At 44.9% G+C, this 26,404-nt stretch overlaps 3 protein-coding genes across 3 annotated transcripts; 2 read left to right on the forward strand and 1 right to left on the reverse strand.

The window, feature by feature from the left end:
- LOC8065462 (BTB/POZ and MATH domain-containing protein 1) lies at nucleotides 1,892-3,518 on the forward strand. The gene has a single exon (XM_002464256.2). It carries the CDS (start codon nucleotides 2,106-2,108, stop codon nucleotides 3,234-3,236), a length of 1,131 nt encoding a protein of 376 aa, XP_002464301.2. The 5' UTR covers nucleotides 1,892-2,105; the 3' UTR covers nucleotides 3,237-3,518.
- LOC8065625 (QWRF motif-containing protein 7) lies at nucleotides 5,050-7,630 on the reverse strand. The gene is made up of 5 exons (XM_021451707.1): nucleotides 6,394-7,630; nucleotides 6,166-6,282; nucleotides 5,936-6,028; nucleotides 5,721-5,828; nucleotides 5,050-5,618 (listed from the first exon to the last, which is right to left on the reverse strand). The coding sequence occupies exons 1-5, from the start codon at nucleotides 7,540-7,542 to the stop codon at nucleotides 5,550-5,552; spliced, it is 1,536 nt and encodes a 511-aa protein (XP_021307382.1). The 5' UTR covers nucleotides 7,543-7,630; the 3' UTR covers nucleotides 5,050-5,549.
- Nucleotides 23,302-25,049, forward strand: LOC8063016 (GDSL esterase/lipase At5g55050). The gene is made up of 5 exons (XM_002464257.2): nucleotides 23,302-23,599; nucleotides 23,798-23,928; nucleotides 24,049-24,312; nucleotides 24,415-24,682; nucleotides 24,793-25,049. Exons 1-5 carry the CDS (start codon nucleotides 23,338-23,340, stop codon nucleotides 25,017-25,019), a joined length of 1,152 nt encoding a protein of 383 aa, XP_002464302.2. The 5' UTR covers nucleotides 23,302-23,337; the 3' UTR covers nucleotides 25,020-25,049.

The following is a 26,404-nucleotide window of genomic DNA, read 5'->3' on the forward strand; positions in this document are numbered from 1 at the left end:
GAACTCGATTACTTCTCTGCTCGTTAATCACGATGCATATATGCATTGTTGTCATGATATATATACACAGTATCATGTTGAAGTCGGTTCTTTTGTCCTTCAAGTCTAGGTTGGCTAAGCTGCTGAAATATCCCGCCCAGTCGAGGTTGTTAGGTGGCTTTGAAAAATGCTAGTTGATGGTTCCCACTTTCAGTTGATGATTTTCTGGGTCGGCTTCTATTGTCAAGTGGCTTTGGAAAATGCTAATTGATGTTTCCCACTTTCAATAGTTGTGAATCCCAACTCCTAATTGGCAAGGAGATCCTAAAATAGTGTAATTTGTTAAGTGTTTTTGTTAGTTGACTGCGTCTGTGCAACTCTACCAGTTCGTAACAGATGATTTTGTTATCTGCTAGCTTTGAATCTCCACTAGAAGTTCGTCTATGTGCTTGACATATGATGATTCTCAGAAGTTGGACTGCAATAGTTCTTTCTCTAATTAAGTTATATGTTACCTTGAACTCTTTTACTTCTCTGCTCGTTAATCCAGATGCATATATATATATATATATATATATATATATATATATATATATATATATATATATATATATATATACAAGTGCTATTCTACATCCTAGGTGTAGAATATTATTCTACACCAAATTGTATACTGAACAAAATTCAGTATCGTTCAGTACTTATGTTTCAGTATTTTTGTTCAGTATTTTATGGTCTTAGGTGTAGTAGTAAGTGATACTGAACGCGGTTCAGTAGTACTCAGTATTTTTTCTGCTCAGTTTTGACTTGTGGTGTAGAATAATATTCTACACCTAGGGTGTAGAATAGCGCTACCGTATATATATATATATATATATATATATATATATATATATATATAAACTACATTGTGTATGTATTCATACTTGTTTATCAGTTTGAGTATGTTTATATACTCATATTAAGATACTCAGGATCTTACCACGCGAAAATTTTTCAAAAAAAATTATATTTTAAATATATTACTAAAATGCCACTACTATATTATATACAATAAGTATAACCATATACTCTATGTATGTATGCATACTTAACATACATATCACTTTAGATGGTCTAGTATGATCATATACTTTGTCTATATATATTTCGTCCGGTCATATACACCTTAAATCTAGAGATACATAGATGAGAGTAACTACACGCGCGTGTAAAAGAAACGCGTCATATATATATATATATATATATATATAATGATGTCAGAGCATTAGATATACACCCTTCATATCAAATTATAAGGCATTCTAAGAATTTTGGAGAGTCAGCATTTAAGTTTGACCAAAATTACAGAAAGATATGAGATCAAGTGGATATGTTATGAAAATATAATCAATGAAGAACCTAATGATACTTAGTTGGTATCATAAATATTAATATTTTATTATATAAATTTGGTCAAACTTGAGATGCTTTGACTATTCAATATTCTTGGAATGACTTATAGTTGGGATGGAGGGAGTACATTATATCACGCTGAAGTTGGTTGTTTTTGTCCTTCAGTCATGGTTGCCTATGGAGATGGAGATCACTAATTTTGCTGCAACATCTTTGCTTTTGATGCATTTCTGATTTTAACACTGAACATGCTATTCCCTTCAGTCATGGTTGCCTATGGAGATGAAGATCACTAATTTTGCTGCAACATCTTTGCTTTTGATGCATTTCTGATTTTAACACTGAACATGCTATTCCCGAGTCAGCTAGACGATCTGGACGGAACAGAGGACAGTGCGAGCCTGATCGGCGTGGCCCATCTTTCGGTCCGAATAATACAAACTGGGCTGCTCTTATGTAAATCGGCCTAGAAAAAAAGAGCCCAACAGGCAACAGCAGCGGTAGGAAGCAAGTCAAGCCGGCGACGACCCATCGCCTCCTTCGCCGTCCGGTCTTCCCCTTTCCGCGCCGCCGGTTCGTGCCAAACCCTACTCCCTCCACAATGCAGTGGCGCCTAAGCTGAAATCAGTGAATCGTGCGCCGCGGCGAAGAGAGAACTCAACAGGATTTGTGGGGAAGGAGGGGAGCAGGGTCAGAGACCGATAGAGATCATCAGGTTTGACGTGTCCTCCATGGCTGGCGGCGGCGAGCCGTCGCGGTCTGCCTCCACCATAGTCGCCAACACCGCGAGTGGGTACCACATCCTCAGGATCGATGGATACTCCCGCACCTTGGCGACTCCCACAGGAGAGTACATCGCGTCCCTCCCGTTCACCGTGGGCGGCCTTCGCTGGCACATTCGCTACTACCCCAACGGTAACAAGTCAGAGGACAAAGATGGCATCTCGCTTTTTCTTTATCTCCACGACAGCGTCGCCAAGCCAGTGAAAGCGCAGTTCGGCTTCCGTTTCGTCGGCGACGTGGCGGAGCAGCCGTTGACACTGGGAGGAATGCATATCTACGATAACCAGAGTGCTTGGGGACGCCCCCAGTTCATCAAAAGGGAAGTTTTTGAAGCGTCGAAGCATCTGCTTGATGATTCTTTTGCCATTCGGTGCGATGTGGTCGTCACCACGGAATTCCGGACGGAGGAGGCGCCGGAAGCCACCACTCCGGCCGATAGTATCTCCGTGCCCCCATCTGACCTGCACCAGCATCTTGGCGGCCTCCTGTTGAACGAAAAGGGCGCTGATGTGGTGTTCGACGTCGCCGGTGAGATGTTCGCTGCACACCGGTGCGTGCTCGCAGCCCGTTCGCCTGTCTTCAGTGCAGAGCTCTTTGGTGCGATGAAAGAGAGCAACACCGGAGGTGGTGTGGTGCACATAGAGGACATGGAACCTCGGGTGTTCAAGGCTCTGCTCTACTTCGTTTACACAGACTTATTCCCAATGGCAAAGAAAAACAAAAAGCCAAAGACAACGATAAAGACAAAGAAGATGAAACAGATGGAAGAGGGAGACGTAGGCGACGACGAGGAAGACGTTTTGTCTCAGCACCTACTGGTTGCTGCGGACAAATACAACTTGGAGAGGCTGAAATTGTTATGTGAAAAGAAGCTGTGTGACTATATCAATGCAGACAATGTGGCAACCATCCTGGCGCTAGCCGAGCAACACCACTGCCATGGACTCAAGAAGGTGTGCTTCCATTTTCTCAGCTCTCCTGCAAATTTGAGGGCAGCCGTGGCCAGTGACGGCTTTAAGCATCTGAGCAAAAGCTGCCCCTCTGTTATGCATGAGTTGGTTGCCATGCTCGCAACTTAGTTCCATGATGCCTGGTTTCCTTCTTAGCAACTGCAGTTGATGATTTTTTTGGGTCGACTTCTGTTGTCAAGCGACAAGCGGCTATGAAAAATGCTAGTTGATGTTTCCCATTTTCAGTAGATGTGAATCCCATCTCCTAAGTGCCAAGGAGATCCTAAACTAGTTTAATCTGTTAGTGCTTTTGTTAGTTGACTGCGTTTGTGCAACTCTACCAATTTGCAACGGATGATTTTGTTATCTGCTAGCTTTGAATCTCCATTAAGTTATGCTATCTAGAACTTGTTTACTTCTCTGCTCATAATCCAGATGCTTATGTACATTGTAATCAGAGCATCATACAGTATCACGTTGAAGTTGGTTTTGCTGCGACATCTTTCTTTTTTTTTTCTTTTTTTTTAGGAAAACAGGAGGGGTGTGCCCTACTGGAATTAAATTAAAAGCTGCAAAGCGCAGACCAAAGTCCAGTTACAAAGAAGAGGTAGAGCAGAGCATTGCAGTTCAGCAAGCAAAGAAAGGAAGAAAGAAAAGCAACTACAAGCCGGATCCAGGTTAAGATTTGCTATCCATTGATTAATCCTAGGAGAGTAGCTTTTCTTGGCTCTCAGAAGCTGAAACTGGAGCTCTTGACTGAAATGGTCTTTGGACTGCTGAATAGTTGGATTAACCTGGCGAAAGATGAAGTCATTTCTTGCCTTCCAAATTGTCCAGCTCATCAAAATATTATTTCCATGAAGAAGGGGACTTGGAGCTGATACTTGAAACTCTGGAGGCTTTGGAAAGTATCCAGATTCGGATCAACCTGAATGCTCAGCCAAGCCCAGCATTGCACAGCAAAAGGGCAGGTGAGGAACAGGTGTGTCAAGGACTCTTCTATGTTACCTTGGCACAAGATGCAATTATCCTGCAGTGTCATGTTCTTTCACTTCAGTAACTCTCTAGTGCTTAACCTATCCTTGACCAGTAACCACAAGAACACTTTGGCAAGAACTCCTCCAAATCCATTTATAAACTGGGTGCAAAGCTTCATGCCCACTCAATTGTTTGTAGGCCTTGCTCACTGAAAATTGACTTGAATTCTAGATGTATGTACATTTATATCTGGTAAATCATTCAGAGCAACTCTTTCCAGTTCACCCTGAAGCTGCAACAGCTGCGAATGAGCTTGATGAGATAAAGGTAAATGAAACAAGCCATGAGGGGGGGGGGGGGGGGGGGGTTTGTTCTCTGCAAAGGTAATATGTTTCTTCTTTGCAAATGAACAAAGTCCTGGCATTTTATTGACCAGGAGCTCCCCTCCCCAAATATCTTCCCAAAGGAAACAAGATTTCCCAGCAATATCTTCGCTTTTGATGTACTCTCTCTGTCCATAAATAAATGCATGTCTTGCTTCCCAAGAAGTCAAACTGTTTTAAGTTTGACTAGAAATATATCAAATAGTATCAATATTTGTATATGCAAATAAAGCCTTGTTTAGTGCACCTCAAAATCCAAAAACTTTCCACATCACATCGAATCGAGCGGCACATGCATGGAGCATTAAATATAAATTAGAAAATAACTAATTGCATAATTTGCCTGTAATTTACAAGACGAATCTTTTGAGCCTAGTTAGTCTATGATTGGACAATAATTTTCAAATACAAACGAAAGTGCTATAGTAGCCAAACCAAAAATTTTTCACCAACTAAACAAGGCCTTAATATATAATAAAAATATATTTCATGCTTAATCTAATGATACATATTTCATATGATAAATATTAATATATTTTTGTATATATTTGGTCAAACTTAAAAAGGTTTGATTTCTTGGAAAACGAGACATGCATTTTATTTATGGACGGAGGGAGTATTTCTGATTGTAACACTGAACATGCTTGCTGCAGTAAAATTGAAATATACATTCAATCGAAACAGAGTCCAATCATATGCACCATCGATCTTGTTTAAAAGATATTTTTATGTGGAGAATGATAATCCCAATCAATCTCAAATCAGATTTCCATATCAAACGATGTGATCTCTGAAGACCTGAGTATCTTTTTTTTTTACCTATAGATATTATCATATTGGTCAAGATTGTCTACTCTGTCTTACCATAACTCTTGTAGTAAATTTAGGAAGATTTTAAGAGTTGAAGGTCATTCAGCGGTAACGTGCTCACATGACACCTCTTTTTGTTTCTGATTTGATCTTACCCTTCTACCTAAACATAGGCTTTGATTCTATTCTAGCTAGTTTTACTGGAAAAGTCTAGAGCTCGTCTGGAGCTGGTACTACAACCAAAATGCCTGTGTACAAGCGCTTGCCTCCACTATTTCACGATCACAGCACTAATCGACGCAGACTGCACTAGATGGCTGCGCAAGCTCTGTTCCTCCACCTGCAGGTTTTTATCAAACAATGAGACTTGGTAGGAGTCCCTGTGCTACCATAATAAACCCAAGGCAATTTGGCCAATGAAAAGAAATACCAATGCTATTACCTGCAGAGCAGAGACCTGGCTAAGCAGCTCAACACACTCCTGCAACAGAACTTGCTCTTCTCTCGCCACACGCACCAGCTTCGAGATCAGTAACGCTGTTTCCTGAGCCTAATAAGAGAAAGATAAAACTCCACCAATCAGAGAACAATCCATACAAGTCAGCACAAGTGAGATTATGAACTTGTTTTTTTTTCATATATTTAGTCTGTTATTACCATTGGACTGAATGATCTCGTCATTGCCTTGGCTTTCGACGTGAGCTCGAGAGCTTGGTGCAGAATGGTCGCCAATGGCGCCGCTAGGGATACCTGCGTCGAATTGCATGTTTCATGTTTTTGTCTGATGATGAAATTATTTTCGGAGGAATACACTTGAGGCAAATGTTCACCAGCAAGTACATATGTATTGAAGAAAAGAAATTCATTGCTGAAATGCATCCAAATACCTTGGCACCATTGGTGAGAGGAAGCCTGCAGACGGCTGCCCGTGTGCAGCTCACTGTTGAGGCCAGGGCAGAGTCATGTCCGTTTTGCAGCTGCCCCCACCTCTCCAAATCTTTCATCTGCAGGTTTATCCACCATCTCATCATCACCAGAAATAAAAATACCAAGGCAAGGAAGTCTTTTTAAATTCTACACAAAATTGCAAACTTAAAAATTTTAAGTAACTGAACCTGAAAAGAGAGCACGCTGTTTAGTTTAATCTTCTGCTTCTCTTTCTCAAGCTGCACTCGCTTCCTGGCCACCTTCCCTCTCATCTCCGACACCCTTGCCCATGTACCCATCAAGTCCAGCTCGGCGCTGGCCATCTTCCTCTTGCGGACGGCGTCCGCCTTAGCGTTGGCGAAGCGCCACTGCAGGAGCCGGCAATGCGCCATCCTCATGTGGTGGCCGGCCTCCCCGCCGCCTGCGCTGCTGCGCGACGGCACCACCGGCGAGGACAGCAAGGTGGCCGTGACAGCGGCGATGGACGCGTCCTCGGCCGCGTGCTTCCGCCGGTGGAAGATGTGGCCCCACCCGAGGCTGATCAGGCTCTTCTTGCCTTTGCTCTCCGGCACCGTGGGCAGCGTCGTCGTCGTCGTCGTCGCCTTGACCGGCGAGCCGCTGCGCCGCCCGGGCGAGAGCGCCCACTGCGTGTTGCTGGACCCGAGCAGGCGCACGGAGCCCGTGCGCGGGAGCAGCGGAGAGTGCGGCTTGGTGGAGACCTTCCTCGGCGTGGCGGTGGCGGAGCCCCTGGACGCGTCGCTGCACTCCGAGCCGGAGCTGGCGACGTCGGCGGCGGCGTCCAGGGACGCGAGCCTGCGGAGGTCCGACGGCGCCACGCGGCCCGGCGTGAGCGTCACGCCCGCGGGCCTCGTGGACGGGAGGAAGCGCATGGAGCGGCCGAACGCGTGGCTGACGGCGCCGCCCTTCCCTGACGTCTTCCCGATCTTCCGGGCCTCGGCGTCCGCGTCGGCGAAGCGCGGGAGCTCGGTGCAGCTGCGCTGCCGGGAGAGAGCCCGTGGCGCGTCATCTCTGACGAGGTGGTCTGCGAGTGTGGCCACGGACGACGACGGCGGCGGCGGCGCGGGGGACAAGGGAGACGGCGCAGGCGGGGCCTTGCTCTTGCCGCTCTTGTTGCCGGTGGAGGAGGAAGGCCAGAGCGCGCGAGCGATCGAGACGGCGACGGGGGAGGGGGATGTTGTCGTGGTGGGTTCCGATCGGGAGACTGAGCGCCGGCCGGCGCTCTGGCGGACTGGCGAGAGTGCGGAGGCGGGGAGGGGCAACGACCGGCCCGCCAGCTCCGTGCCGGAGGCGGACGTCCACCGCTTCGAGGACGACATGGCCGGGCCAGCTAGAGCTCGGCACGCCAGGTATGCTTTATTGGATAAGCTCAAACGCCATATATGATGGATGCTCTTTCACGTTGGACGTAGGCATCGGCACTTTGGCCGGCCGGCCGGCCGGCCGGCCGCTAGCGGTCGAGAGGGAGAGCGAGGGCGGCCGGCGGCGTCCGAGGCGAACGAGTCAGCTGCGTTTTCCGCCGTGGGCCGTGCAGGACAGCGGACGACGCCGTCGCCGCGTGATGAGAGACAAATGGAAGAGCTCCGGCGACGTAATATAATTAGAATTGTAATTATAATCTGGGTTAAGGTCTGGATGGAAGATGGCGTATGCGGCGGCGGCCGCGTTTACAAATGCAAGGCGCTATCCAGGAACACGAAGAAGAAGTGGCATCCTTGATGGCTCGACGAGACGACGACGCTTGGAGCTCAGTAGGCGGACGCGGAGACGTCGACACCAGAATCGGGGGCAACGAAGTGAACAGGAGATCTGACGACGACTGACGGAAAGGGAAACAAATCATATTTCATTCGACATGCTCTGATATATGATATCTGTAATCTGTAATTTGATATACGTATACGTGTGTATCTTAATTTGCTTCAGCACAAATATATAGAAACTACATCTCCATCTTGATCATCAAAATTAGAGATATTGCATATTGTAGGAACACATGGCAAATAAGTAGTATTATTATTATAAGCTTTTTTAATGCACAATATATTAATATTTCAAACTGTCAGTATATTATACATGTGCTACTTTGTGTATTGTAATAGATAGATGCATCAAACTTAATTGTTACGACATGACGGCCGCCGTCGAGGCGCCGAGCCCAGAGGAGCACAGCAGTAGCACTGAGACACTGTGTATATGTATAGATTAATTGCAACTTGTTTGACCTACCCAGTAGAAACTAAACAAGATTTTGTGGACGAATATGTACTCTTTCTTGTCTTATTCGTTAATTTATAACCTTATCAAATAATAAAGCAATCTGTTTTTTTTTTTGTATATTCAGCCATCCCACCCAATGAAATGTTAGGGTTCTTTTAAATGAAAATCGTCGTTATAGATTTTGTCCTCCCCACAGCTTTTCCTTTAGTTCTTGTTCGTTTCTTATCAAAATCAAAGGGATTTAATTCCCCCTCAATAAGCACCGCCACCAATGGCATAATATTGGGTTGTGGTTGCTTCCTTGCTTCTCTTGTTTAATTTCTTCTTTTTCGGCTATCACCAAGAGGATCATGGAGGGTTCGCCATCACTTCTATTATTTGTAACTATATATGCTAATTGGTTCGTAAGTATACGTACTAATTGGCTATATATCGCCATGCAAGATCACTAACGAAGCCTCGAGCAATGTTATTCTTTTTTTGAAGAATCTGGAGGGGTTTTACCCCCTACAATATAATAATTATTATTATTAAAGAAAAACAAGAGTTCTGGAACAAGGAGAAGAGGAAGAAGTACAAGTACATGAATCAAGAAACAAAAAAAGAAAGGAAAAAAATTGCTCTAGGCAGCTAGCAGTTCTAGGTGATGAAACCATGAGTCAAACTGAGGTTGTTGATCTTGCTTTATTCTGAACCGAATAAGCTTGAGTTCCTTGAAAAAGGTTCTGATGTATTCGTCCCTGCAAGTTCCATTTCCTCTGAAAATCAGCTCATTTCGTGCAGTCCATATTGCCCAACATAATTATTGTCTCCATGAAGAACTAGGAGTTTATCTGATGTTTTACTGCCAGGATTATGTCTAGAAATCTACTCATTAGCGGGATGTCCACCCCAATTATGTCCCAACACATTCTGACATAGTCGCAATTTAGAAATAAGTGTTGCGAGTTTTCTTCCACTAAAAAACTACATAAAGCACAGTGATAGGAGTTGAGGTCCATTTTCTTTCTTCTCAAGATGTTTTTGGTGTTGAGTCTGTCCTTGAGCAGCAACCAAAAGAATACTCTATGCTTGGGCTGTGCTTTGCATTTCTAGAGCCATTTGTATACCGGGTGTGTATTAGAATGCCCTATCAATGATCTGTAAACTGCTCTGGTGGAATATGTGGTAGAGAGTCCATTTCCTGCCCACTTGTCCGGCTCTTCATTGACTTCTCTAGCTTGCAATAGGTGTTGAATGTGCTGAAACTGCCCAAATGCTTGTTTCTGAAAGGGGGAGATGTACAAGCTGAGTTATATCAGACATATTGAGTACCTTAAGGGCAGAGATCTGCAAGTTCCTTGCAAAGGAACAGAGTTCAGGGCAACTCTGTTCCAAGGGAGTGCCATTCCAAGAGTCCAACCAGAAGAGGACGGTGGATCCGTTATTCATTTGCGGCTTTGCTATCTGTTTGAACTCGGGGAGTAATTTTAGTACATCTCTCCACCAGAAGGAGCCTTTTCTGTTGTGCTTTGGCAGCCTGTCATTTGAATAGTGCTTTTCCTAGATCAAGTTAACCCAGGGTAAATCATGTCTGTTGAAAAATTTATACAAATATTTCATGACCAGCGCTTTATTTTGCTTCGCTAGATCAACGACTCCCATGCCTCCTTGGTCTTTGGGTGTACTTACCATTCCCCAAGCTGCTTTTGGGCTGCCTTTCTCATTGATTGAGGATCCTCTCCAAAGACAGTGTTTTCTATACATGTCAATTTGTTTGATGATTGACTTCGGTAACATGATGGAGCCCATAAAGAAAGTTGGCAAGGCAGAGAAAACCGCATTGACCAGCTGTAGTCTACCGGCCTAGTTTAAGAAAGGTGATACATAGGTTAACCTTTTTTCACACTTATTCACCATTGGCATAAAGTCTTGTGCTCTTGGTCTGGTAATGCTCAGGGGCAGCCCAAGGTAAGTAAAGGGCAGGTTTCCAATCGAGCATCCAAAAGTCCTAGCTAAGATTTGTATTTTTTCCTCTGAGATGTTGATTGGAGTCATCATTGACTTATTGAAGTTGATCTTTAAACCAGTTGAGAGGGAAAAAGTGTTGAGGATGGATTTGAGGAAGAAAAGTTTCTTAGCATCACCTTCTGCCACAATAAGAGTGTCATCTGCATACTGAATTACTGGAAAATCATCTGAGCTCCCAGTCGGGATTGGGAGCTTGAGTAGGCCCATGGCCTTTCCTTTGTTGATCATGGATTGAAGAAGATCTGCTGCCATTACAAAAAGCAAGGGAGAGAGTGGGTCACCCTGTCTAACCCCTCGTCTGCAATGGAAAGTTTTGCCAGGACTACCATTCAGCAGGACAGCAAAGGTGCCAGAATAAAAAATGTCTTGCATCCATTTGAGCCATCTGTCACTGAAACCTTTGGCCTTCATCAAGGTGATCATCACATGATGTTCTATTTTATCAAAAGCTTTCTCAAAGTCGAGCCTGAGGATAACAATTTCTTTCTTTGAATGCTGACAAAGGTGGATGTATTCATAAGCCCATTCCACGTAGTCCTGTATTGTTCTCTTTTTGATGAAACCATATTGTTTTTTATGAACTAGAGAAGTGATTAGAGGTTGAAGTCTGTTGGCAAGGAGTTTTGTAAGCAGCTTCACTGACAAGTTCAAAAGTGAGATTGGTTTGAAGTCCTTGACCTTTCTTGCACCATCGATCTTTGGGATTAGAGTTTTGTAAGAAGAGTTGATGCTTCTAAGATAGACCGGGTGGTTGTAGAAGTCATTACAGAGGTCATAGAAGTCACACTTGATTGTTGGCCAACTCTTCTTTAAGAACTCATTATTAAAACCATCGGGCCTGGGGGATTTGTTGTTGGGTAGACTTCTGACAATGGCGTCTATTTCTTCATGCAGAAAGGGAAGATCAAGACTTTGCAGCTGAATGCTTGGTTGGATAAACTGAGCAGGATCAAGCTGGAAACCCAAGAATTCCAAAGTGCCAAGCCTATCTTTGAAGTCCTCCCAGACATTTTTTTCTTTTTCTCCATGCTCATTAGCTATTGACCCATCACTAGCTTCTAAAACGTTATCAAGTTTTTCCTGTATTTGATTGTGGCATTGTTGTGAAAGAACTTTGTGCCTACGTCTCCCATTTGTACCCATTTGATGCTTCCTCTCTGTTTCCAGTAGATTCTTTGTTGTTCAAGCAAAGAAACCAGATGCTCTCTCAAAGAGTCCCTAAAATTCCATTCCTCTAGGCTTAGATCTCTAAAATCTTCGAGTGCTTCCAAAAACTGTATGACGATCTTGGTGTTTGAAATGGTTGTGTGTAGGCCCATTCTAGAAGCTTGCCCATCCCTCAGTTTTTTCCTCAGAATTTTGAACTTAGCTGTGATGATTTTTGCCCTGTCTGTATGATATACCGGAGCTGACCAGGCTGAGTTGAGGATGGTATTAATGTGTTCACTAATCATCCAAAAGTTTTCAAACCTAAAGATTCTGGCTTTAGGTATTTTAGTTGAAATATTGATCACTAGAGGAGTGTGGTCAGAGGGGGTCATGTCTAGAGCTTTGACTGAGGTGTTTGGGTAAGTTAGAGTCCAGCTTGCTGAGGAGAAAACCCAATCCAGCTTCTCTAGAAGGGGTGAAGGCTGCATATTGGACCAGGTGAATTTCCTCCCTTGAAGAGGAATTTCCTGTACACCTAGATGACTTATGGCAGCATTGAACATCAATATTTCTGAAACATCTCCCCTGGTTTGTTCCTGTCCTCCAAATTTCTAAGGAGATTGAAGTCACCCATAACTATCCAATCTTCTGATGCAGGAACTTGAAAACTTCTAAACCAGTGAACGAAGTGTGCCTTCCCTTTCGATGTGCATGGCCTATAAACACAAGTAAGCAACCAAGTAGCATTATCGAAGAGGGAGCAGAAATGGATAGAAATACCAAATTCGTTGGAGAATAATATGTTTTCTAAGAACATGCCACTTTTCCAGGCAACAAGGATTCCCCCTGAAGCTCCCACCGAGGGCAGAAATTCGAAAGCATCAAAGTCGTTTGGGCATATGTTTTTGAGGAATTGTCGATCAAAGTCTTCTTTTTTTTGTTTCCTGTAAACAAACAATATCACAATTTGCAGAGGCAATCTTGTTTTTCACAGCTCCCCATTTCCAGCTCGAGTTGATTCCTCTAACATTCCAACATAGTACCTGCTAAACTCTGGTAGAAGATTGATTCATTGCAAACTTAAAATGAGATTGTGGCTTGGCTGACCAGCCCCAGGCTGTCACCAGAATTATTACAGACAAAGGTCTCATAATAGAGTAGGTTAAAAGTCCGATTAGAGTGATCCTAGACAATGACGAAGTTTTTGGCCGTGCATATGGCGATACAACTAGTTGCCAATCTAGCACTAGAACAACTATTACAGCGACCCAAAATAAGTCAAAAGGTGGTACTATCCACCCTAGAGCTCTTCCTTCTCTTGTGGTATTCATTCTAACTCATTGTTGTTCCTGTCTGCCTCCTCCCTTGCTACAGAAGCCTGCTCCTCTCCCTCAACTTCCTCAGCTCCCTAGGATGAAGCTTCGGCTTCCTCCTGCATGATGCGAGCTCTGGCCACCGGGTGCTTCCTTTTCTTTCTCGCTTGTAACATAGAGCTTTCTAGATTAGGCTCATCCATGCCACATAAGTTTATTGCTATTTTTTGATAGCCGATCCTTTTAAAGTGGGGGGTTTCACTTTGCATGCATAACAGTTTTTTGCCTTACACCCTTCAGGTCTGAATCCATGACTAGAGTTTTGGATTCTAGGACTTCTTCTTACCTCTGTTTCAACATGTGCCACAGCCCTTTTGATGTTTCTTTTCTTTGGAGGGACCTCCTTGGATGGACCCTGCTCTCCTTCCTGCCTTCTTTCCAAAGATTCTGCCATGCAAGAATGAGAGTAAGATTGGTTTGGGCAGTTAGGAGGTATAGAGAGCTAAATTGTTTCAAAGTTGGGATTCTCGAGAGAGCAGGCAATTCCTATCATTAGCAAGGATTTAATCCAATCAAAGCTGTCTGGGTTGATTAGCTGAGCTATGAAGAAATTCGCCCAACTTAGGGGTATGGAGACAGTGGTATGACTTATGTTACCTGATGAGAAGAATTTGGTGTGCAGCCTTGTGGTTTCATCATTCAAGGTCTGGAACCAGGCAGAGGCACTATCTTCCATTCTCATCAGAGACAACCCAATCTGATTTGTCTGGGTGTGTAGAAAGTTGTCACCTACCATGGCTTGCATGAGCTTATTTTCCTCTAGGAATAGACCACCCAAAGTCTGGTTAATTGGGCGCCCATTGACCTGATTGTTGTCAGTACTCTTAGGGTCAAGCACCCTTTTACTAACAGATTGGGCCCCTAGCTCCTGTAGGTTGAGGTTCTCTTGTTGGGCCCTGATCTCTTCTTCAAATGCAGTAGGCCTTAGGCTACTGGTATTCACTGCATTCCTTTGGGTGGAGGCCCAGGTATCCAATTCTTGCTGGGCTGGCAGCTCACCAGTTTGAATTTCGTGGGCAATATTTGCAGTCCCTATGGCAGACTCCAAGATCTGTTCCTAATCAATTCCTGGACCTAGAGCATTGCTAGTGTTCTTCTCTGAAGAGCTGTCATCAGTAGACATGAGCTGGTTTGGTGAGAATTCCTCAACTAAGAAATTCTCGGGTGAGATCTGCTGGGTGTGAGAGTTGTGAGTTTGCTCCCCCGGTAATTCATTCAGATTAAACTGCTGATTCAGACCAAGTTGCTGTGCCTGAGGTGCCTCAATCGCAATAGCCAAGTCAGTATTGTTTGGTTCTGGCAGTGGCGCTGAGTTCATATGAAAAACCTCACCGTGTTCCTGAAGCAGGTATCTAGTCTGCTCCCCAAAACCCTGTGGGTCATGCTCCACCGGGTTGATGATTACGGGAACGAGGTCAATGTTAACTGGTGGTTGATTCAGGTCTAGGGTCTCCATGTTCCCAGGGTTCTGCTCAACCAGCTCCTGCTCTCCCTGCTGTCCTTCCTACTGTCCCTGTACAATACCGTCAGCCTCCAGGTCCGCTACTTCCACATTCCCTTGTGGCTTTGGTTGTTCCATTACCATATTCAGATTAGCAAGAATATTGTCATCCTAGACAGGTTCTGGCCAGGCATCCCAGCCCTCATAGTCATTTCCTAAAACTTGATTTGCATTCCCAAATAAGGCTGGCTGCCCCAGGCCAATGAAGTCAAAAGGCATTGGGTGTTCAAGAACATTGCCTTCGGGGATTGGGTCCTGCAGGGGAGGTACGTCATTGGGCTGCTTGTTTCTTAGAAGCTCACACTAGATTGTGAAGCTTTCCCCTCCAATGGTATCCGGGTCCTCATATATCACAAACCAAGGGATTTAATCCAGATCCTTAACCCTGGCCCTGACTAATAAAGCTGCGTCGATTCATGCACCAACTGAGAGAAGAGAACCCGAGCGAAATCTGCAACTGACTGCTGAATGTGTCTCTCAGACAGATAGTCCTGGGGAAATCTAGAAGTAACAACCAACACTCTTGGTTGAAAACAGCACTTCGCCAGTTCCTACCGCGATCATACTTGGTGGAAGATACAAGAACATTGTCATACTCATGGGGACTGTCCTGCAACAGTGCATCGCGAGCATGCGCATCCCTGAGCCTAACCATAGCCTGTCCTAAACTCGTCGGCTGAATGTCGGTGAAAGGGATTCCAACTTCCTCATTAAGAAAGTCCCTAATGACCCCTCTAACAGCAGGAAAGATCTTGGGATTACCCGGAAGTGGCGCGATGGTGACGATTGCCAGGTTTTCATTCCTCGCAAGCGGCTTGACAGGAGCCACCGCTCTTGACATGAGCCTTCTCACAGGCACCTCTTGCACCTCCAAGTAGTCGGGGATGAATGGAGCAGGGTCTGCCCGCTAGAACGCCATGGATGGTGCGTCAGGAGTGGAGTTAAGGTCAAACGAGGCTTGAGCTTGGTGGCAGAGAGGGCGATTGGGGCTTTCCTGAGAGCTATTGGGGTTTTCTTGCGGCAAAGCACCAGAGGCACTGTTGTTCGGGGAAGGCGAAGAGGTCGAGGGCAGTAATGACCAAGCCGAAGGGTCTGGAGCGGCGGCACAGTCTCCCTCCCCTGGTCGACCGCGTTCCCCAGCCCATTGAGTGTTAATGGGCCGAAGCATAATCTCTGGGCCAACTCCTCCCTGGGTCCGGCGCCTACTCGCCTAAACGGCCGATTAAACGGTCATTAAACGGTAAACAGTGGCAAACTGTTTTGTTTAGGGGGTAAACGGGGAATTAAACGGTTGACCGTTTAAACGGTCAAAAAATGGAGAAAACGGTCTAAACGGCCTACACGGAACGGTTGTAAACGGTATTAAACGTGCTAAACGGCTGTTTAAACGACCGTTTAGGCAAACACCAGGTAAATGTAGTTGAATTTTATATCAACAATTTGTATACTTAAATTTATTATATTTATAAATATATAAAATTGATTTATTAGATGCATAAATATGTATATTTAATTCTTCTAACATGCATAAACATATATACATAATAAAATAAATGGTTTTTAGTTGCATAAATATGTATAAATGATAGAATGATTGATTTTACATTAAAAAATATGCACATTTTTGTAATATTGTGTAAAACTGTTTAGACCGTTTTAATCCGTTTAAACACCGTCTAAACAGTTTAAACGCTAAACGAAGGGTGACCGACTGTTTACCGTTTAACGTTTAGGATAACATTGGCGCCTAGGGCTATTGACCTGGGGAGCAGGGGCGCTAGATTTAACGCGAAACCGTTGGGTCGGGGGCTGCTGGGCGACAGTGGCTCCTATCCTTTGCCATTGGCCTTGAGTAATAGAATCATTGCCTATGGGCCTTCGAAGATTTTGTTGTCCCCTGGGCGATTCAAATCCAACACCAGCATAGGCCGCGACAACATGGCCAGAAAAGGCACACTCGACACTGGATTGGTTGGCGGCAGCTATTTCGCCAATGCAGAAGAGAGAGGCAACGGGAGCAGAACCGAGACCTGCGTGTGTCATCAGGGTGCAGCAGCCGAGACCGGGCAGGGGGCCTTGGGAAGACACAAGCCTGGCCTTGCCTAGGAATGGAAGGTTGCCAAGGGAATAGTGTTGGCACCGGAGAGGATCGCCGGCCCCACGGAAGGAGAAGGCAAAGAGACAGTGGCGCCAGATCGCACGGCTTGAGGAGCGGCCAAAGAGGATGATCTCATCGGCAAGTGACCCGGCCGGAGACCCAGATGCACCGCCGGCAAAGAAGAACGAGCATTGCCAATGGGAACGGCATTGGCACCATAAAGAACGTTAAGAGAGGCGGCCAAAGCGGATGAACCCGCCCGTCGATGGCCCGACCAGGGAGCAGAAGCGAGCACAGGGGAAGACTGCTTCTTAGACCAGGAGGGAATTCCCTTGGGCAGCTGCAAAGGTGCCGATCTAACCATGTCGGTGAAAGAACAACGAGGTGGCCTCGGAGAAGACCAAGAGTCTTCCTCTTCTTGGATGAAAAGCTTGAGTTCATGCCGCCAGTTTGGACCACCATTGCCCCATAGATGAAAGAAAACCTTGAACGCATCACAAGAGAAGAAGCGAAGAGAGGCAATGAAGCATCCCACCTGCTTGGAGGAGACAACAAAGCGAAAGACACGATCGGCAAGGGGTTCGACGAAGAAATGCAAGGCCGAACCCCCCAGGGCAGCCTGGAGAAGAGAGCCTACAGACTCAGAAGAGAGGCGAAGCTTGCAGCGGCCGAAGGCCACCACTAGGAAGAAGGAGTATTTGTCAAGGGCGTAATGAGTAACAGAAGCCGCAAAACGTTGCCGAATGCGCTCCTGCATGGCAACGCCATGGGAGAACGAGATTCCATGCAACTCCATCAACGACGAAAAAAGAGGGGGGGGGGGGGGGGGGCGAGGTGGAGGCCAGGCAACTTACCCGGGAAGGAATCGGCAATGACCGCCTCAACTACCGACGATCAGCATGCCTGGTGCCGACAACATCGTCGGCACCAGAGCCGAAGGGAGGTCTGGCGCCAGAGAGCCACCTGCTTCGCCGTCGTCTTTGGAGCGTGGAGGCTGGTAGCCGGTAGTGCCTCCGCTTCAGCGCCAGGACAGGGGACCCAGCGTCTCGGCGAGCCCGAGCGGCGCCAGCGACTCCCGCACGCAGTCGATGGGGAAGTTGAGGATGACGGCGGCGCCGCGAAGGCGGCCTAGTCGTAGGCAAGCGCGGCGGCCTCGGCGGTGTCTACTATGTGGCCATTTTAGGTATCTTCACAAGAAATGAGCAATGATATTGTGCTTTAATTAAACTGGTTTGACACAAGAGAAGCAACGGAGCATGCAATTTTTTGAATGAGTAAAGTATTCGGGAAAATAATTTGAACTTCGTGATCTTGCTTCAGCTTGATAAATATTTATCCAATGATTTTTTTTTTGATTTTGGAAAGCTTGATCCATTTCTGTTGAATGAATGCTAACAAATTTGCAATGGCTTTCAGGAATCCAAAGCTAAGATTGATAGGTCGCCATCAAACAAAGAGGTTTTGTACATGCTAGCTTATTGTCGTGATCGCAGAATATGCTGATAGGCTGCAGCCATGCTCCCACTAGAGCAACTTAATCACCAAGAAGTTGGGTTACTGCACGAAAATTCTTAGCTTTTTTCTTGTTCTCCTTAGCATATTGACTAACCTTTATTGGTCATTCCACATCACTAAGACATTCAGAGCACTATGGGTTTTTACCGAGTGTCAAGGTTTGACACTAGGCAAACTTAATTTGTATTTTCAATTTTGAGTTCCAAACTTTTTCTGTAGTTCTCCTACGATACTTGGTGCTCTATGTTCAAACTTGGCATATTTCTTGATCATTTTGCTATAATTTTTTTTTTGCAAAAAGATCAAGAAATGTGTGAAATTTGAACATGTGTAGACTCTTATAGTGTAGGAAAGCAGAAAAGAAGTTTGGGGGCAAAAAGAAAAAAAAACACTCGGCAAAGTATGTCTTTGCCTATTGTCACCACCGAGACACTTGATAAAGATTAAATTCTAGATTTTTTTTTTAAAAAAGTACGGCAAAGTATGTCTTTGCCTATTGTCACCACCGAGACACTCGATAAAGACTAAATTCTAGAGTTTTTTTAAAAAAAGTATGATCTTTGCCGAATGCATGTTCCACGGCTCTCGGCAAATAGCGGTTCTTTTTCCTAGATTTTGTATTTTTTCTACATATTTTTTAATAAACTATTTAATCTTTGTCGAGTGCCAGATCATGGACACTCGACAAAGCCTGTTTCTAGGACTTAACCACTCTAGTGCGCGCCAATAAACGCGCGCGCACACAGACGCACACTCCGCCGCTATGCCGCCGTGCCCTGCACCTCCGCCCCACCCCGCTTGAGCGCCCACGTCGGCCCCTTGCCACCTCCACCATCGCGCCCCCACCGCCAGGCCGCGCACCCCAGTCGCCTGGCTGCACGCCCCCACTGCCAAGGCTGCACGAGGAGGAGGAGGTCCCCGGCGACCGCGGCTGTCCTCGGCGCCGCCGTCGTGTCTCCGGCGTTCCTGTCATGTCCCCGGCGTTCTCGCGACCATCGCTGCCCCCTCACCGGTGCGTCCACGCCACTGGCATATATGCCCTTTCCTTCCTTTCCCCTTCTTTTGTTGCTGCTAGTAGTAGTAATAGTAGTGATCCTTTGTGCAGCCTCAATTGACGGGTTCCAATAATCCAATTCATGGCACTCCGAATGAGCAGGTTTTTTCTTTACCGCAGTTAGGAGGATGGAGGCATTGGCCTCCTCAGTGAGTCACACTTGTATGCCCATGTCTTGTTCACTTAATGATGCACTTGGATTTGAGATGAACTTGTTGTGATACACTTGTGTTATTTGAACCTTAGCAGCCGGGGTACGGGAACATGGGCACGTTCCCCGTTCCGGGAACTTCGTCTCGAAACGTGGAACGGGAACATCATGGAACATCGTTCCCAAATGCGGTGGAACACGGATCATATATAGGAGCAATCATAGGAACGTCAGTCCCAAGCGACTATGGAACTTCGTGGTGTGTGTGCATACTGCGCCGTGCCCGTCCGTGAGCGGTCGGTGAAAAATCTAGATGGTGATTGACTCATTGGCCTAGACCTACAATGAGCCTTAAGGTTGGAGTTGGACAGCCTTAAATGAAACAAAAATACAATAGTAAACTATATCACGCTAGGAATCAAATTCATTTGATTCAAAACAATATGTAAAACTACCTGAGTCAACCACTATGTCCCAAACACGTTCCTTTAGAAAGTGGAACGCGTTCCGCAACTTAAAGAAACGAGACGAAGCTATATACCCTCTACGTTCCATAGTTTATGAGAATGTCGTACCGCGTACCACGGTCCCGTACCACGTACCCTATGTTCCGGAAACTTGGTTGCTAAGATTTGAACAACTAAGATGGACTTGTTCTGAGTAATGGATGGAAATATTGTGATATATATGGTGATGGATGTGACAAATATGTGATATATGTTTCGATGGATGTGATATATATGTGACATCTCATGTTTGTCGTGGTGTAATATAAAAATACACAATTTTAGGTCGATTTGCCGAGTGCAACACTCGGCAAATAGGGCTTTGCTGAGTGTCTTGACCATGGTACTCGACAAAGCTAGGAATTTAGACAACATATGGTCACTTTACCGAGTGCTTGTGCCATGACACTCACTAAAACTTGGAACATGGGCACCATATTTCTTAGCTTTGTCGAGTGCCAGGGTCCAAGCACTCGGCAAAGACTTTTTTATTTATTTTTAAATATTTGCCAAGTGCTCTTTTAGACGACATTCAACAAAGATTTTTTAAAAAAGTAATAATATATAAAGCCATCTAAAGTGCAAGTACCGTAACAGTATCTTTAATTTTCTTTGCCGAGTGCTCGACAAATGACACTCGGTAATGGAGCCTTCGCCGATCCTTTTTTACTGAGTGCTATTTACCGAGTGTGGTACTCGACAAAACCTTTGTGTAAGCACTCGACAAAGAGCTCGTCTCCAGTAGTGCACAAGACCCGAATTTCTACATATATCTAATTAAATGTATATGTACTCAGTCGAATGTTCCAGTGTTGTATGTTGGGCAGGCAATCCATGTGGCCACTCAAACTTTTGGCCGGAATATATTTGTCAGTTGATAACTATGGCCTTGTTTAGATTTAATTTTTTTTAATTTTGATATTATAGCACTTTCGTTTTTATTTAATAAATATTGTTTAATTATAGAGTAACTAAGTTTAAAAATTTTGTCTCAGAATTTACAGGTAAAGTGTGCAGTTAATTTTTGTTTTTATTTATATTTAATGCTCTATGCATATATGCCGTAAGATTCGATGTAACGTGAAATCTTAAAAAGTTTTTGGTTTTTGGGTGAACTAAACATGGCCATATATCTAGTATTTGGCAAGATCATTATTCTTTTATTACTTTTATGTTCCCGAGAGATATGAGGATCGATCACCATGCTCCAACAGGTTCTAGAGTTGACTCAGGGCACTCATAATGCAAGACTCTATCACAGAGTCCAAGACACTTAATTACATATTATTTATGGTATTTTTCTGATGTGACAGCATATTTATTGAAGAAAGAGGTAGAAAAAATAAGACTCCTCCAAGTCCACATTGTTCGAGGTAATAAATAACTTTAGACTCTATGATAGAGTCTGCATTGTGAGTGCCCTCACAAAGCAGATGACGTGCTATATATGCTACGTTCCAATGAGAACGCGTAGTATGTCGCGTCGATATGCTGCACAGAATAAAGTTGGAAAGAGGAAGCTAAGGCCGTTGCACGACGCGCATGAGGGCACTCACAATGCAAGACTCTATCACAGAGTCCAAGACACTTAATTACATATTATTTATGGTATTTTGCTGATGTGGCAACATATTTATTGAAGAAAGAAGTAGAAAAAATAAGACTCCAAGTCTTATTTAGACTCCAAGTCCACATTGTTCGAGGTAATAAATAACTTTAGACTCTATGATAGAGTCTGCATTGTGAGTGCCCTGACTACCATTAATCATGTTTCTTTAATGTAAGGTAGTTCATACTAGCTGGAAACTAATACGTATGTGTTGTCTCCAGATTATCGCCCGAAGAAGGAAGGGGTGCAAAATTTTGGAGAAGATTGAGACGATGTTTTACCAGAGCAGCATGGAATATTATTATATAGAGTAAAGTCCACCGCCGGTCCCTTAACTTGTACCGTCGTGTCATCCCGGTCTCTAAACTTACAAATCGATCGTTTAGGTCTTCGAACTTGTTCGTCTGTGTCATCTCGGTCCTTAAACTTGTTCAGTTGTGTTATTCCGGTCCCTAAACTTAGAAATCACCCATTTAGGTCCTTAAATTTGTTCAGCTGTGTCATCCCAGCCCCTAAACTTGGTTTTGAATCTCATCTGGGTCAAAACAAAGTAATTTAAAAACTCTATATCAAAAAATAATTCATAACTTTTTCATATAAACTCGAATAAAGACAAACTTTATACCAAAGTTGTAGTCCTCAGCACAATCTACAACTTTGTAGTTGAAAAGTTTTTTATTTGATGTTGTTTAGTGTTATAAAATTTAATTTTAAATTTTAAATTTCAAAATCTATAAACTTATAAAAAATATTTTAGGACCCTAAATGATTTTAATTTTAAAACTTTTCAACTGCAAAGTTGTAGATCACGTCGATGCCTACAATTTTGATATAAAGTTTATCTTTATTCGAGTTCATATGAAAAAGTTATGAGTTATTTTTCAATATAAAGTTTTTAGATTCGTCCTGTTTTGATTTAGATGAGACTTAAAAACAAGTTTAGGGACCGGGATGACACAATTGAACAAGTTTGAGGATCTATATGAGAGATTTTTAAGTTTAGGGACCAGAATGATACAATCGAACAAGTTTAGGTACCTAAACAGTCATTTTGCGAGTTTAAGGACCGGAATGACACACCCAAACAAGTTTAGGGACCGCTGATGGACTTTACTCTATTATATATATCTTTGGTTGCTATAAGCAATATCGTTTCTTCTTTTATTTATTTATCCTACAAATTCAAGGCATGAAGTTCGTTCTTAAGTTTACTTGAATATATATATTTACATTGCCTCTTGCTAAGTTTGGCCGGTATATTAAAAAAATCACTCACAGATGGCACTGCAGCAGGCGCGCGCCTGGAGTGTACGTCCGGATCAAATTATAAACCTTACAACAGTCATGCATCCTTTTTCTATATATATATATATATATGGAAATTCCTTTGTACACGTACATGTAGTTACTCTCATCTTCAATAAACTACATTGTGTATGTATTCATACTTGTTTATCAGTTTGAGTATGTTTATATACTCATATTAAAAGACTCTAGATCTTACCACGCGAAAAAATTTCAAAAAAAAATTATATTTTAAATATATTACTAAAATGCCACTACTATATTATATACAATAAGTATAACCATATACTCTATGTATATATGCATACTTAACAGACATATCACTCTAGATGGTTTAGTATGATCATATACTTTGTCTATATACATTTCGTCCGGTTATATACACCTTAAATCTAGAGATACATAGACGAGAGTAACTACACGCGTGTAAAGAAACACGTCCAGCCATGCATACTTTACGGGTAACATGCTTGAGCGTAGAAAGGGTAGATATATACAAAACTATGAAGTCAACCAGTCGCGCCCGCAGGCAAGATATTCTGGATTTGCTACCACCGTCCTGCCTCTCTTATATATTCACAAAGCGCTTTCTCCGTTGCCTGAAATTCTGAACCAGCTGCGAAATGGGTCGTCTCTCTTCTTGTAAGAGCACCGCCAGCCTTCTTCTCTGCGTCGCCGTTAGTTTCTTGGCCGAGCTCGTCCTCGTCCATGGCGGGCTGGTTCCGGCGCTGTACGTGCTGGGCGACTCGCAGGCAGACGTCGGGAACAACAACCACCTGCAGCTGTCGCCGCTCAGGGCAAACTTCCCGCGCAACGGCATCGACTACCCGGGGCAGCAGGCCACCGGCAGGTTCAGCAATGGCCACAACTTCGTCGACTTTCTTGGTATGTTCTTATTGATTCGTGGCCATTTGACTCCAAGCTTAGATTTTGGTACTTCTTGATGGCATTAGTCATTAGCAGGAGGATATACTAATGAGATCTGATCATTTGTGCACGAATTCGACCGTGTTCTTGAGGAGTTGAGTGTGTATCAGTTGAGCTGCTGAAACTGATGCGCTGCATAATTTGTACCAATTTCAGCTGGCAGCCTTGGGCTAGCCAGCCCTCCTGCCTACCACTCCATCCGCGACACTGCAGGCAGCAACTCCACATATCTGGACGGCATCAACTTTGCTTCCGGTGGTGCAGGAGTTTGTGACCTCACAAACAAGGTTATTCACAACGGAAACTGTGCTGTTTTGCCTCTACTCTACCTCTATCGACTACCATTACCATCTGGTCACAGACTGACAAAGATGAGCATGCCTTCATGCTGAATTCTGGATCTGCAGGGCCAGTGCTTCAGCTTCGATCACCAAATCGAGTGCGACTACTCGAGCGTCCATTCAGAACTGGTGCGGCAGCTCGGGCAGCCTCAGGCCACGGACCATCTGTCCAAATCCATCTTCGTCGTGGCTATCGGCGGCAACGACATAATCTTCCGCGCCCTGCCCCGGCCCGCCGTCGATTTGACGGCGGAAGTACTGGCAGTAATCTCCCTCCCTCCCCAGGAGTTCATCGACTCGCTGGCGCAGACCTTGAGACGCCAGCTGCAGGTGTGTACTGTAGCACTGTAGTGAAGCTGCTGAGGCTCGATCTGACGACTGACGACTGACGACTGCCTGAACAAAACTGCATGCGGATGGATCGATTTTCAGAGGCTCTACGACCTCGGGATGCGCAGGCTCTTCTTCGTCGGCGCGGCTCCCATCGGGTGCGTGCCGCTGATGCGGGAGCTGAGCCTGAGCCGCCGCCTCACCACCGCCGGCGGATGCCACGACGGCGCCAACGACATGTCCGCCCGGTACAACGCGGCGGTGAGGTCCCTCCTCGGCGACATGAGCACGCAGCACCAGGATTTGCAGTACGCCTTCTTCGACACCTACACCACGTTGATGCAGCACATCAAGGAACCAGAAGCAAACGGTACGTACGTACGGGGTGGACAAAATTAATTAGCAGATGCATGCTGCTGCTTGATGGTCAGCTGATGAGCGGAATATATATATATATACTCCTTGCATGACAATTGACAGGCTATGCCGAGGTGAAAGCAGCGTGCTGCGGTCTCGGGGATAACAATGCCATGTATCGGTGCGGGCGGGTGAGCACGGTGTGCCCCAACAGGACCAACCACATGTTCTGGGACCTCGTCCACCCGACGGAGACCACGTCGCGGAGGCTCACCGGCATTGCCTTCGACGGTTCCTCGCCATTGGTTTCGCCCATAAATGTGAGGACGCTTGTAAGCCAGGAGCGTTGACGTTACGTTGTGATAGACAGTACCAGTTTGGGCCAATACTATATATATATATATATATATATATATATATATATATATATGTCCAACGGGTCATGTCGGCACGGCCCGACATCGTGCCATGCCGTACCGTAGTTCGTCGTGCTGTTGCGGGTCGTCATGCCTCTATGGGCTTCATACCTGGCCTTCAGCCTAAGGCACAGCTGGTGGCCTCGTTTTCGTGCCGTGCTGGTACACGACATATTTTCATCAATTTTTTCACCAAATGCTGAAACATTTCATTTTTTTCACCAATTGTTCATCATTTTCACTAATATAACAATTAATAACACATATATACAAGTCACAACTACACTAAAAGTTTATTTTCACCGGGCCGACCGGTGAAACGGGTCGTGCCCGTGGCGTGCCGCGTGCTTGAGTGGCGGCCTAGGAACGGCATGGTCCCTTGGACAGGGACGACCCGGGCCTAGTGGCCACCGGGCCAGGCTTTGCTCGAGCCGAGCCAAATCGTCGGGCCATGGGCCGGGCGACTAGGCCGCGGGCTACAGGGCCATGCATAGCCTATACTATACGTTGTATATGCGACTTAGGGGCGGAGCTATGATTTTGGTATAGGGGGGACCGACGATAAGTTGTGACAAACTACAACAGTAATGACAAGAACAAAAGAACAAGAAAAAACATAAACATTAATGTAGATCATATAAATATTATTAAAGATCACACAAAGAACACACACATAGTCTAATAATTCAATATATTTTTAATTATTTAATAAGAGTGTAGTGGAGTTTTGTTGAGGTTAGGGGTGTCAGGTGTGTGGCCCTCCTCTCCCTAGGGACACAATGATCCAACTTAACATCCAAGCATCTGATGGCTACATGTTCTTCATGACTTTGCTTCGTCTCGACACAAGCTTCACAATGACGCCACGTGGCTACTCCCATTCTTGTCGGAACTCCAATCAAGTTTTGAGGTCCAAACCCAAAAACCGTCTAGCCAGTGGTTTCAGTCCTAAACCACCAAACCGCTTGGAAAAGCGTATGTGCGCCTCTCCTTCACGATTTCAACACCTGTCACTATCGGTCTCGACCACCTGATCACCGAGTCCTCAAGCACCTTGGCTTGACTTGGTCAATCGTTGTCTTAACTTCATCAACACGATCTACACCTCCTCATGAACTCTTGTTTTGTTGATATTCCCACCATGGTTAGTCTTGTAGCCATCTTGCTCCTTCTCGATCTAAGCCTTATATTTGTCCTTCGACGCTCCCAGTCCATCGACACAACCCTTCTCTACTTGACCTTCACCGTGCCTGTCGACCGTCTTTGTGCTCCATACTTGCACATCAACATGTCTTTGTGCTCCACACCTGCACACCAAC

The sequence above is a fragment of the Sorghum bicolor genome, chromosome 1 (genome assembly GCF_000003195.3).
Source record: "Sorghum bicolor cultivar BTx623 chromosome 1, Sorghum_bicolor_NCBIv3, whole genome shotgun sequence".
Lineage (NCBI taxonomy): Eukaryota > Viridiplantae > Streptophyta > Magnoliopsida > Poales > Poaceae > Sorghum > Sorghum bicolor.

Excerpts from the sequence above, each read along its gene's own strand:
- LOC8065462 (XM_002464256.2), top strand. The coding sequence starts at position 2,106 with ATGGCTGGCGGCGGCGAGCCGTCGCGGTCTGCCTCCACCATAGTCGCC.
- LOC8065625 (XM_021451707.1), bottom strand. The coding sequence starts at position 7,542 with ATGTCGTCCTCGAAGCGGTGGACGTCCGCCTCCGGCACGGAGCTGGCG. Across the intron at positions 6,283-6,393 it reads ACAGCGTGCTCTCTTTTCAG|ATGAAAGATTTGGAGAGGTG; the intron begins GTTCAGTTACTT and ends ATAAACCTGCAG. Across the intron at positions 6,029-6,165 it reads CTCTCACCAATGGTGCCAAG|GTATCCCTAGCGGCGCCATT; the intron begins GTATTTGGATGC and ends AATTCGACGCAG.
- LOC8063016 (XM_002464257.2), top strand. The coding sequence starts at position 23,338 with ATGGGTCGTCTCTCTTCTTGTAAGAGCACCGCCAGCCTTCTTCTCTGC. Across the intron at positions 23,929-24,048 it reads TTTGTGACCTCACAAACAAG|GGCCAGTGCTTCAGCTTCGA; the intron begins GTTATTCACAAC and ends CTGGATCTGCAG. Across the intron at positions 24,683-24,792 it reads CAAGGAACCAGAAGCAAACG|GCTATGCCGAGGTGAAAGCA; the intron begins GTACGTACGTAC and ends GACAATTGACAG.